This window comes from Bos grunniens, chromosome 7, assembly GCF_055505025.1.
Source record: "Bos grunniens cultivar Pamir isolate PY7600 chromosome 7, Bosgru_T2T1.0, whole genome shotgun sequence".
NCBI lineage: Eukaryota > Metazoa > Chordata > Mammalia > Artiodactyla > Bovidae > Bos > Bos grunniens.
This window is the reverse complement of record NC_141171.1, coordinates 37,761,124-37,774,970: the sequence shown is the minus strand read 5'-3', so window position 1 is coordinate 37,774,970 and position 13,847 is coordinate 37,761,124. Positions and strand designations below refer to the sequence as shown.

Below are 13,847 nucleotides of genomic sequence, written 5' to 3'. Positions count from 1 at the left end.
ATGGATGAATGAATAAACAGGTAGTATCTGATCTGATATACATAAATGGAGTATTATTAGCCATAAAAAGAAATGATGTCCTGATTCATGCTACAATATATTCAGTTCAGTCGCTCAGTCATGTCCGACTCTTCGCGACCCCATGAATCACAGCACGCCAGGCCTCCCTGTCTATCACCAACTCCCGGAGTTTACTCAGACTCATGTCCATCGAGTCAGTGATGCCATCCAGCCATCTCATCCTCTGTCGTCCCCTTCTCCTCCTGCCCCCAATCCCTCCCAGCATCAGAGTCTTTTCCAAAGAGTCAACTCTTTGCATGAGGTGGCCAAAGTATTGGAGTTTCAGCTTTAGCGTCTGTCCTTCCAATGAACACCCAGGACTGATCTCCTTTAGGATAGACTGGTTGGACCTCCTTGCAGTCCAAGGCACTCTCAAGAGTCTTCTCCAACACCACAGTTGAAAAGCATCAATTCTTCGGCGCTCAGCTTTCTTCATAGTCCAACTCTCACATCTATATATGACCACTGGAAAAATCATAGCCTTGACTAGACGGACCTCTGTTGGCAAAGTAATATCTCTGCTTTTTAATATGCTACCTAGGTTGGTCATAACTTTCTTTCCAAGGAGTAAGCGTCTTTTAATTTCATGGCTGCAATCACCATCTGCAGTGATTTTGGAGCCCCCAAAAATAAAGGCTGACAGTGTTTCCACTGTTTCCCCATCTATTTCCCATGAAGTGATGGGACCAGATGCCATGATCTTCATTTTCTGAATGTTGAGCTTTAAGCCAACTTTTTCACTCTCCTCTTTCACTTTCATCAAGAGGCTTTTTAATTCCTCCTCACTTTCTGCCATAAAGGTGGTGTCATCTGCATATCTGAGGTTATTGATATTTCTCCCAGCAATCTTGATTCCAGCTTGTGCTTCTTCCAGCCCAGAGTTTCTCATGATGTACTCTGCATAGAAATTAAATAAGCAGGGTGACAATATACAGCCTTGATGTATTCCTTTTCCTATTTGGAACCAGTCTGTTGTTCCATGTCCAGTTCTAACTGTTGCTTCCTGACCTGCATATAGGTTTCTCAAGAGGCAGGTCAGGTGGTCTGGTATTCCCATCTCTTTCAGAATTTTCCACAGTTTATTGTGATCCACACAGTCAAAGGCTTTGGCATATATATATATATATATATGTACCTTAAAAATCTTTTTCTTAGGGGAAGAAAAGCCACTGACTTGTATACTTTAAAAGGATTAAATTAGTACATTTTAGAGAGACAGAGGCTGACTAGGAATAGTTTAACCCTCTCAGTTTACTGATAAGACTCAGACCCAATGAGGTTAAATGATTTATCACTTGATTAGTGGCATAGCCAGATGAGACCCTAGTCTGACAGAATTGGGGGGCGGAACATAAGATTTAAAGTGAGATGATTGAGTTTAAATTCTAGACTGTGGTCAAAAATCTGAGTTTTTCTGCAGTAAATTTCTCAATTTGAACGTGTGGTTGGTAATACCTGCCTCTTAAGATTATTGATAGAATTACATGAGATATCTCTGAAATGCCTATTAGAATGACTATCACATAGTAGGAACTTAGTGTAATTGAATTTGAATTTGAAGTCGTATAGTTTAACATTGTGTAAGGAATATAAGTTATTCTGGAAAATATTTTTAGGAAAAGATTACTTTAGAAGACAGTTGAGTACTGGCTTGATGGCTTATATAGTATTTTGCTCTTACTTAAAAAATTGTTCAGTGTTACAATATTGTCCTTTGTAACCAGGCTGTTGGAATTGAGATTGAATTATCTGTAGCCATCATTTTTTTTTTTTTTAACAAATTACTGTTTCTTTTCTTTTAATTAGTAGAAAAGATTCCCGAATGAATATAGAGGAAGAATGCCACTTCCTTAATTACTCATATTACGTTATAGTCTACTTGAACTCCCTGTGGGATTTTTTTTTCGCCCACAATGACGTTTTATAGAGTATGTGCTCTGAAAGAACAAGCCCACAGGGATAGTATGGCATTGTGCCAATTACAAATGTAATTTTCTATTATATTAAACCATCTTTGCTTTTATATAACTAGTCTCAATTATAATACTTTGTATTTACTTGGTAGCTTTTAACTACGAGGCTCAAAACTCTACAGAGACTCAAAGCACTCCAGTGAGGTAGGCATACTATAATCATCCTTTTTAGTTAAGAAAAGAGGAGGATGATATTATTTGTGAATGCTTCAGTAACAGAAGAAATAATCTACTAAAAATCTGTCACTGGTTATAGGATTTGTTGTTCAGTCACTAAGTCGTATCTGGCTTTTTTGCAGCCCCATAGAGTGTAGCCTGCAAGGCTCTTCTCTCCGTGAAATTTCCCAGTTAATACTGGAGTGGGTTGCCATTTCCTTCTCCAGGGGATCTTCCCAACCCAGGCATCTAACCCACATCTTCTACATTTTCAGGTGGATTCTTTACCACTGAGCCACCAGGGAAGCAGTTATAGGATAGTCTTATTTTTAACAAATGAAAATTTCTTCTTCCTCATGTAAATAATGTTTAGATTTTTATCCACATTTTATTTGTTTGGGTATTTTCTCTACTTTTCAACTGATTGTACTGTATGTTGACTTTCTTTGACTCTAAAGTACAAGAAAATATGAACACTGTAAGCGTGTACCTAAAGTAGTTTGATTGAATGATTTAGATTTATCAAATATTTTGCTGTAGACAGGTAAGTAATTTATAGATTTATTGACAAATTTATATTTAGATATAACTTGTACATTTCTTAGCTTTGAGATGGGTATTGTGTATTCACTTGTGAGTTAGTTATAGTCAAGTCCTTAGGTATTTTAGGTTGGCATGCTAATGACTAATAATATAATAAGACTGCTGCCATTAAGTGTATTTACACTTCTCTTTTATGGTACATATGTTCTTTATGAATTAAGTACTACCTATAGGACTATTCAGAGAAGGCAATGGCAACCCACTCCAATACTCTGGCCTGGAAAATCCCATGGACGGAGGAGCCTGGTGGGCTGCCATCTGTGGGGTCGCACAGAGTTGGACACGACTGACGTGACTTAGCAGCAGCAGCAGCAGCATAGGACTATTACATAGAATAATAAGAACAGTTTAAAAATATGTTTTAAAATGGGATCTAATTAATGGTAATTCCTAAAAAAAAAAATAAAGATTTCTCATAGAGAAATTTTGTTTATTTAAGAAGTAAACTCATAAGTTGCCTTGGGTCAGTTCTTATGAGAGGACAACTAATTTCTTTATGAAATTATATGAAATTTGCAAGTGGCCAAGATATCTCATTGTCTCTTTTGTAAGTACTGCCACTTTATATTTTTCTGAATTCTAGACGTTCTAGGTAGATCGAGCTCATCAAAGCTGAGTGTCTTGATGGCTGCAGTGCATAGAGAGTAAGCACTATGTCTGGTAGTACCACATTTAAACAGTTAAGAAGATAATGATAATAGATAACATTTATTGACCATTTAATATATGCCAGGTATCCTATGTGCTTTTATACTTTGTCTCATTGGACCCTTGAAATTAATAAACAATAAGTCACGTTTTTAAATTTGCTCAGAAGGACTGAAAATAATGTACAGTTTAATAAAGTAGCCACTCTGCTTCCACAGTGATTCCTTTGCCATCTGTCTTTAATGAGGTCCATGAGTAGTGCCTATTCTCATAGTCATTATGGTTTTATCTTGTTCTTAAACAATTTTGTTTTGATAGTCATGAAACTCTCCTGAGGGTAGGTGATTTATCTCCATTTGCCATGTGTGAGAGGTGAGAGAATGACCTTGATACAGGATTGCATTGAGAGTTGTTCCTGTTCTTTTCTGGCAGGGCTGTCTGGGTGAAGTACTCATAGTACTCGGGAATCAGGGCATTGCTGGTAGTAAAATAGAATCTGTACTGGATTTTTCTAGATTATAACTGCTCAGTTGAAGTGCGAGTAGGTAACAGGTTAGCTGATTGACCTCTTCTCTCTTGGGGCAGTCAAGCAGTGTGTGGGGGACCTGGAGGCCTTAGCCTGTCACCTAACCTCAAGCTGCCTTGTTGGTTAACCACATTGTAGAGTACAATGAAAAACCTGTATATGGGTCAAGAAGCAGCCATTAGAACCGGACATAGAACAACTGACTGGTTCAAAATTGGAAGAGGAGTACGATAAGGCTGTATATTGTCACCTTGTTTATTTAACATACGTGCAGAGTACATCATGTGAAATGCTGGGCTGGGTGACTAACAAGCTGGAATCAAGATTGTTGGGAGAAATAACAGCAATCTAAGATGTGCAGATAATACCACTATAATGGCAGAAAGTGAAGAGGATCAAAGAGTCTCTTGATGAGGATAAAAGAGGAGAGTGAAAAGCTGGTTTGAAACTCAGCCTTCAGAAAACTAAAATCATGGCATCTGGTCCTGTGACTTTATGGCAAATAGAAGGGGAAAAAGTGGAAGCAGTGACAGTTTATTTTCCTGGGCTCCAAAATCACTGCAGATGGTGACTCCAGCCATGAAATTAAAAGATGCATACTCCTTGGTAGGAAAGCTATGACAAACCTAGACAGTGTATAAAAAACAGAGACATCACTTTGCTGGCAAAGGTGCATATAGTCAAAGCTGTGTTTTTTTCCAGTAGTCAGCATGGATGTGAGAGTTGGACTATATAAGCCTTCTTTATGAAGGCTGACTGCTGAAGATTTGATGTTTTTGAATTGTGGTGGTGGAGAAGACTCTGGAGAGTCCCTTGCACTGCAAGGAGATCAAACGAGTCAATCCTAAAGGAAATTAACCTTGAATATTCATTGGAAGGACTGTGCTGAAGCTCCAATACTTTGGCCACCTGGTGTATAGGGCCAGCTCATTGGAAAAGACCCTGATGCTGAGAAAGATTGAAGGCAAAAAGAGGGATGACAGAGGATGAGACGGTTAGTAGGTCTCACTGACTCAATAGACAGGAATTTCAGCCAGCTCTGGGAGATAATGGAGGACAGAGGAGCCTGGTATCACAGGGACTTGGACGTGACCTAGTGACTGAACAATAACAACAAAGAAGTGTAAACATCATCATTTTTTGTCAGTGCTGGAATGTGAGTTAGGCCTCAGGAAACTGTTTCAGAAATGTGAAGCCGTAGAAATTATATAATATTTTATCCTTTTTAGTATATAATTCTCTCCTATTTAATTGCTGATGAGATGTTGAATTTAGAGCTTGAACCTTTATACTTAGCAGCTTAACGGTAGCCACTTTGCATAAAAGTATAAACATTTCCTAACCGGATTGTGTTTACCAATCATTTGTGTCAGTTGATGGAGGACAAACTTGACCTGTTTACTTGAGAATGCTTTTCACCTGCAATTTTCTTTTTGGGGAAGTTTGGTTTACAAGTAGTTTTAGCTAATTATTGAAACTCTGTGACATAAAAATTCTTTCAGATAGTTTATAATTAATTTGTGTTAAGCAATTCGTAATTCAGGTTGGCCCAAGTCTTTACATTCAAAGAGTGCCTTTATTAACCCACATAGTTTCCCCTAATCCTCATTTCTCTCAGGTTCTCCTATAAAACTTATTTTTCTTTTTTGCATATTAATGTTAAAAAGAGTGATGGATGGTTTCTTCTGTTTTATTTTTTTCTTTTACATATACAGAGGCTTATGGAGAGATGGATTTTACGGTCTGTAAGGTCAGTGGAGAAGATGGTGATCTAATAGAGATAAGACTCTAATATGAGGAGGGAGAGGAAATTCCTTAGGAAAGTACCACATGGGCTGTCGACATAAGATTTCTTAGTAAGTCAGTTTCAGTCATATTATTTTTCTTCAGAAGTTTGTTGGAACTGTTTGCTGTTTCTTTAGTTGGTCATTTAGATTTGGAGTGCATTTTTGTCTTTTAGCCCTAGAATCACCTTAGCACACATGAGATGTCAGCTAGCATTGACTGAGAAAACAAGATTCACATTTTCCATCTCACACTCACACTGACTCCAGGACTTACCCTTGTTCAAGGAATGGTGGATCTAATTGCTTGCATTTTTAAATTAGTATTCTATCTCTGTTTGCAAAGTGTATAGTTGAAGTTATGTAAGTGAATTGTGGTTAAATTCACATAAATATGTCATTGTGTTTTATTAACTGATGACTCGTATGTGCTTTGTCCCTTTTATGTTTTACTCACTTACGCATTCAGATTCTTCAGGTTCTCTTGTCTTAGAATTTAAAAGTACTACTATGTACATTAAAGAAGGTCACCTACCTGTTACCAATCTCTTACTGATTTATAGGATTAGAGCCTGTTAGAGAAAAGTTTCTTAAACATAAATTCACTGATAATCTATATTTGTCAAGTAAGTATAATCTTATAAAAATCTTGTAGGTAAACACATATTCAGTGTGTCCAAATGAAAAATGGAAGGGATAAGATAGTATAGATGATAGGTACTAACTTTAAAATTGACTGGGAGACATGTGACTGTATTGACCTAGTTGGTGCCAATTTGAAGAATTCTAGTATGATTCCCTGTTTTCCTTCAAGTTGTATTGAGTAGGGTTCTGTTGCTGCAAGCCAAGTTGTTTTAATTGGATTTAGATTCAGGCATGACTATCTCCCATGGCTTCTGTTCTTGTAGGCGCTACTTATACTGCTTTGTACAGTAGGGGCTTGCCTTTATATTCATAGTATTAATCACCTATTAATTTTTCATTTTAGGTCATTAAAACATGTCACATTCATTAGTATCGTAATTAGAAAATCAATTATCCTCCTAACTTAAGGACCAAAAGATTTGAGAACAACTGTGGTATTTAATTTCTTATATTTAAAAAGGTCTGACTGAAGATTTTAATTTTAATTTTGTCCCCTTGTTAATATTGTTGTAGGGAGGTTTAGTCTTTGTTACTAAATACACACCTTATTAAATCAGTGTGTGTCCTGGGACAAGACATTTTTCTGGATCCCAGTGATTTCTACCATCCAGCTAAAAACTATTACATTTGATAGATAATAGAGAATAAGGTGGAGGACTTTGGAGTTGGCATTGACATGTAGTAAAAAGATCACAGACTTTGGGATCACATTCTTTACCTTTTGGGGACTAGTTGAAGAATCTTGGGCAGGTTACTTACTTGATTGAAACTCAAGTTCTGGTCTGAAAGTTTGGACAATAATAGCAATCTCCCAAGGTTTTTCTGGAATTAAATACAGTGTATGTGCACTCAGTCGTGTGCTCCTTTGCGACCCCATGGACTGTAGCTAGCCAGGCTCCTCTGTCCATGGGATTTCCCAGGCAAGCATACTGGAATGGGTAGCCATTTTCTCCTCCAAGAGATCTTCCCAACCCAGGGATCAAATCTGCCTCTCCTTTGTCTCCGGCTTTGGCAGGCGGATTCTTTACCACTGCACCACCTGCTGCTACTGCTGCTAAGTCGCTTTCAGTCGTGTCCGACTCTGCGAGACCCCATAGATGGCAGCCCACGAGGCTCCCCCATCCCTGGGATTCTCCAGGCAAGAACACGAGTGGGTTGCCATTTCCTTCTCCAATGCATGAAAGTGAAAAGTGGAAGTGAGGTCGCTCAGTTGTGTCTGACTCTTCGTGACCCCATAGACTGCAGCCCACCAGGCTCCTCCATCCATGGGATCTTCCAGGCAAGAGTACTGGAGTGGGGTGCCATTGCCTTCTCCGCTGCACCACCTGGGAACCCCTTAAATATGGTAGGAAGTGTAAAAGCATCTGTTACAGTATAGCACATTGATATCTTCATTTCTTAAAGAGATCTTTCCAGTTTAGGGCAGGAGAATCAAAATGCCTAGCTCTTTATAAGGCCGTTATAAGCTGTTTATAAGGCCTTTTTATTGTTAAGTTTTGCCAAAAGTGGAACTAGTTGTGAAAGTAGAAAGCATAAAGAAAATAATTCCTTCTTATCCTTTTTTTTTTTTTAATATTCTTTTTATCTTTTGGATAAATTTAGGGACAAAATGTTTAAGGGAAGATTAGGTCTATTAGAAGACCTTACTGAATTTTGTTCTTTGGTGCTGGTGACCTTTCGCTAGCAGTTTGAACCAAGTGAAAAAGGTTAATAAAGCTGTACAGTAAAACAATCTGACTAAAAATAAAGCTGCATGCTTAATAGAAAGCCTGTGCCTTTGCTTATAAGTGGGAGAATATAACTTTGAATGTTTGATGAATGGAGAACTTTCATAAGAGTTGTGACTTTACCTGTTCAATTTTAAAATAAAAAAGTTCAAAATGTACAGATCAGGTAAGAGTATAAATTATTATGGGAAAGTGTATATAAAATAGAAATTAGAAGGTTATGGTCAGCCTAATGTTACATCTATAATGAAGATATAAAAAATTAAGTGAAAGTATCTTCCAGTTTTGTATTTTTAACCAGAGAAAAGTTATTTTCTGTGACTACTTTTATTTACAAAAAACAGCCACTGACTTGCTTCTAAAAAATTTAGATTATTTAAGTCCTGTAAGAACTTCATCTGAAATAGTTTTAGCAGCATGCAGTGTCAGTAATTATCATGTGAACTCAGCATGACGTTTGGCTCTTCTGAAATTGGTTTGAAATTTGCTTGTGCAGTTTTACCCAGTTACGTTAGTGACCTTGAAAGACAATACCAGTCACAGCAGTGTTCTGTGAAAGAAGTTTCAGTAAACTGCAGTTAATTTAAAATTACTTATGATTGTCACTTAGTCAAGAGAATTGTTTAACATGGCATTTCCCTCAATTGAAAATAACATAAGCTAAGAAGTAGATTTTAAAAATATTATTGGTGAATTTGCTTCCATAAAACCAGGAGAGTAAAATTGTAATGTTCTGTGGTTGGTATAAAGAAAATGTTTAAACTTAAAATGTAAATTTCAATTTCTCAATAATGTTCTGCAGAAATACTAACCCTTAAAATATACACTAAAACGTGGGAATAGGGGACACATTTTTCTTTTAGCCTCTAGTTCCGGGAACTGATAAGAACTTCACAGTACACCCATTTCCCTCAACCCCTAGCCTTTTGCTCTTATTATCCTACATTTTTCTTAAATATGTTATAGGCCTTTCACTATACTAATATATTTGTTAAAACAAATAATTGTCTTTACAGAAATTTAAAGTCCCAAGTCAGTTGATTTAAGCTATGGAGATTTTTTCTGGGTGGGCCTGGCCCAATCAGCTGTTCACTTTAAAAGCAGAAAACTTCCTCTGGCTGGTAGCTGAAGAGAAATCAGAAAGATCTGAGGTGTATGAAGGACTCTGTGTGTTGCTGGTTTGAGGATGGAGACACTGGTGAGAAAGAATGAGGGCAGCCCCTAGGAGAAGAGAGTGTTTTCTGGTTGACGGCAAGGAAACAGGGAACACAGACCATTAGCTACAAGAGCTAGGTTCTACCATCAACCTGAATGAGCGTGGAAGCACATTCTTTCCTGGAGCCTCCAGGTAAACGCCCTACCTGCCTGACACCTGATTATACCCAGTGAGAGGCCAGCCAAGCCTGTCTCAACTACCGACCTGTAGAACTATGAACTAGTAACTGCATCTTGTTTTAAGCCGCTCAGTTTGTGGTAATTAGTTATATAGCAAAAAAGAAAAACAAATATACTTTATAAGGCCTTTTGTCAGTCTGAACATTTCTATGAGGCTCTGTCTTAGCTGTTTCAGAAGTCTTAACATAGCATACAGCCCTACTCTGGATTTGATCTTTACCTGAAAGCCGTTTCATTATTTGAGAATACTTTTGTCACCTGGAGGTGCTTGTAACTTGGCATAGCTTTACTGTTTAACCCAACAAGTCCTCGCTCTTTTACAAGTCCTCACTCTTTTGGAGCTAATAGTTCATTCTTTTTTTTTTTTTTAAAGATGTATTTTATTTATTTTTGGCTATGCTGGGTCTTCGTTGCTGTGCAAGGGCTTGCTCTAGTTGTGGCGAGCTGGGGCCACTCTCTAGTTGTGGTGTGTGGGCTTCCCATTGTGGTGGCTTCTCCTGTTGTGGAGCACAGGCTCTAGGCACATGGGCTTACAGCGGTTGCAGCACACAGGCTTATTTGCTCCTACCCATGTGGGATCTTCCCAGACCAGGGATCGAACCCATGTCCCCTGCATTGGCAGACAGAGTCTTAACCACTAGACCACCAGGGAAGCCCTAAAAGTGCATTCTTTAGTTCATCTCTTTCTTCTTGTGTGTTACATGCAACGAGAAGCCCAGTGGCACTTTTAGTCATTGAGTTAATTAGGAACATTTCCCACTTTCGAACATTTCCCATTTTCTTCTCCAGGGAATCTTCCTGACCCAGGCATTGAACCTGGGTCTCCTGAGTTGGCACATGGATGTTTTATCCCTGGCCACGAAGAAAGCCTTCTCGGCCTTTGAGGTTCCCACTAACACTGTACTCAGTGCCCTTAAGGCTTTAACTCAGTCTCCACCTCAATTCAGAGAAGGCAATGGCACCCCACTCCAGTATTCTTGCCTGGAGAATCCCATGGACGGAGGAGCCTGATAGGCTGCAGTCCATGGGGTCACTAGAGTCAGACACGACTGAGCGACTTCACTTTCACTTTTCACTTTCATGCATTGGAGAAGGAAATGGCAACCCACTCCAGTGTTCTTGCCTGGAGAATCCCAGGGACGGGGGAGCCCGGTGGGCTGCCGTCTGAACAGCCGGCATGACTGAAGCGACTTAGCAGCAGCAGCAGCAGCCACCTCAATTCAAGAGCAAGCATCTGAAGGTAGAAGTGCGTGACATTTTTATGACCTTGACACAGAAGTCACATAAGCATAATTTCTGTTGTTCTCTACTGGTTGAAGCAGTCACAAGGTCTGCCTTCAGCGGGGAGGGGAACTGACCACACTTCTGTACGGGTGAAGTGTTGAGGTCATATTGAAAAAGGGGCTTCTCGGGTAAAAGATACTGTGTTTATATTTGGAGAATTAAATCTACCACAGAGCTCAGCATTTTAGCTTGCATTTTAAAATTGCATTTTATTTGATTTGTAATGGTCTTTCAGAATATAATGCTACCAACCCTGTAGCCCATTTCACAATTAAAGATTTATAGGAAAATCTAAAGTTTTATTTATAATAGTCTTATAGCATATCCAATACTAACATCAGCTAACTGGTACATTCTTTAATTAAAAAATTAAAAATTAAATTTAATTAAAGTTATTATCTGGTAATTCAAGCTGAAATTAGTCAAAGCTATGGTTTTTCCAGTAATCATGTGTAGATGTGAGAGTTGAACCATAAAGAAAGCTGAGCACTGAAGACTGGATACTTTTGAACTGTGGTGTTGGAGAAGACTCTTGAGAGTCCCTTGGACTGCAGGGAGATCAAACCAGTCAATCTTAAAGGAATTCAGTCCTGAATATTCATTGGAAGGACTGATGCTGAAGCTCCAATATTTTGGCCACCTGATGCGAAGAACTGGCTCATTGGAAAAGACCCTGATGCTGGAAAGATTGAAGGCAGGAAGAGAAGGGGACAACACAGGATGAGATGGTTGGATGGCATCACTGACTAGATGGACTTGAGTTTGAGCAGCTCTGGGAGTTGGTGATGGATAGGGAGGCCTGGCAATCCTCCCTATCCATCCATAGGGTGCAATCCATGCAATCCATGGGATGACAAAGAGTCGGACACAACTGAGTGACTGAACTGAACTGAGCTCAAGCTGATTTTTTCTTGTTTAATGAGTTTAGATTTTTAAAGAAAAGTATTCTCTTAACCGAGTCAATCTGTAACTCTCTTTTATACTTCGTGTTACAGATTTCAAAAACTGTAGAATATAAACTGAACAAATACAAGTTCTGATGCATGATTTTTCAGCTTTTTTTTTTTTACAATGGTGCCTTTTTCTTTAAGAGAAGTTTCTAAGTGTAGCTTATTATTATTTTGTATTACACATATCTCTTCTCACCAAAGTCAGGCTGATCGTCAGCTATGGTACCTACTGAAACCTTGAGGGAAGGTTCTCTCAATCTCTTGTGGCTTCTCTCATTTCTGGACTTTCCCTGGTCGAAAAAGTCCAGGACTTTTGCTTTCAGCTCTAGTGGGCCTAGGAGGCAATTCTGCTCAAACGTTTCTCATCACAGTAAGATTTAACAAGGAACTTCTGAAGAAGTAGATAAATGATGGAGGAATAATATTTAGCAGGAGTTTTTGAATCACTGTTGAACACACATCTTAAAAAAACTATTACTGAAAGTGAATGGTGCTCCTGATGAGAGACAGTGACAGTTCATCTCATATTATAGTGCCTGCTAGATTTTACTGAATCGTTAAGCAAACACAGGGAATCCTCTTTGCACCTTCAGTCTTAAACAGGCTGACAGAATGAATCAGTGTTGCTTTGATTACATGAATTAAATAAAATCTCTGCAGAGCATGTCATTTAAACAGAATAGTTCGGTCTAACGTGCTCTCGGACCTGGACACATTCCTAGTTCTTTGGCTGTCGCAGTCTGTCCTGTGGCCTCTCTGATGCACGTCTTTTATGCATGCTGAATTATGTATGTACAGAAAAGCGCATAAAAAGCAAATTTACAGTTAATCACAAAGCTGACATCTGTGTAACTACCATCCAGCTCCATTCCAGATATAACTTATTGCCAGCTTTCCAGAAGTTTTCTCGGCCTGTCCTATATAGTTTCCTCTTCTTTTTCCCTCTTACGTAGTGTACCTTCTATAATATTGTTTGTTTTTATTGACTGTTTTATTTTTGACATTATTTAAAAGGTATTACATTATTTTCTTGTGTTGCTTGCTTCAAAATTATGTTTTTGATGTTTATTCTTATTGCTGTGTACACAGTTTGTTCATTTTCATTGCTGTATAGCATATTATTATATGAATAGATCACATTTTATTTATTCATTACAATTAAAACATTTTATATTCATTACATTGTTGATAGGCATTTGGGTTGTTGCCAGTTTTTAGCTATTATGAGTACTGCTGCTATGAACATTCTGATACATGCCTTTTGTTGCATAGGAGCATCTGTTTCTGTTGGTATCTGCCTGGGAGTGGAATTGCTGGGTGTTATGATATATGCCAAAGTCACACTTAAAATTGTTTTGAGACAACATTTCTTTCTCTAGACATATTTTGGGTTTGTCAGATTGTGAGACAACTCCTTTAAGACTATAGAAGGCTTTTTATTTAGTTGAGAGGGTCTTGTAGGCCCCTTCATTTTTCTCGTAGAGACATTTACAAGGGGTTTTTACATTTTGATTTGGCCTGCAGTCCCAGACTATATGTTTGGAAAATGTTTTGCCAGCTGAGAGACTGGAGGTAAGAAGCACTTGTTATTTTTCAACCCAACAAGTCCTGGCCCCTCTTTATTCCTTCTAAATTTTGCTTGTGAGTTGATCACATTTTTCTTTAGCTCATCTCTTTTTTGCCCTGTTACCTTATCATACACAGCTGGGAACAGCCAGCTGACTTTTAACACTTGCCTGGAGATCTGAGACAAATCTAAATGTTTATTAAGTAACTTTTTCATCTTCGGAGTACTATAGGCAACACAGTTTTTGCCATTTATTTTGTTACTACATGGCATAAGTTTCCATTTGTTTTCAGCCTCCAGCGAAAATTTTTGTAACCTTTTTCAGCTTTTGCTAAGAGTTTGCTCACCATTTTTTAAGCCTTAGGCCACTGTTTGATTTCAAAAACAGTATTATATACGTTATGTTTAAAATTATGGCTGTACCTCTTTCTGGTACCATCAGTTAGCTATTGCTGCAGAAGGAACCACTCCAAAACAGTGGTTTAAAACGGTACCCACTTATTTCTGTTCGTGGGTCTGTGTATGGGCA

General features: G+C 38.3%; 1 protein-coding gene across 3 annotated transcripts in view; it reads left to right on the top strand.

Annotated features, from left to right (window-relative positions):
• Nucleotides 1-13,847, top strand: part of COMMD10 (COMM domain containing 10) — a 183,295-nt gene that overhangs the window by 41,793 nt on the left and 127,655 nt on the right. The window contains exon 6 of one of the 3 annotated variants that reach the window (XM_086410788.1): nucleotides 5,682-5,716. The exons of the other annotated variants lie outside the window; for them this stretch is intronic. Within the exon in view, the coding sequence (XP_086266914.1) occupies nucleotides 5,682-5,716 (35 nt within the window). The remainder of the gene's footprint in view (nucleotides 1-5,681; nucleotides 5,717-13,847) is intronic. 3 annotated transcript variants of the gene reach the window in all.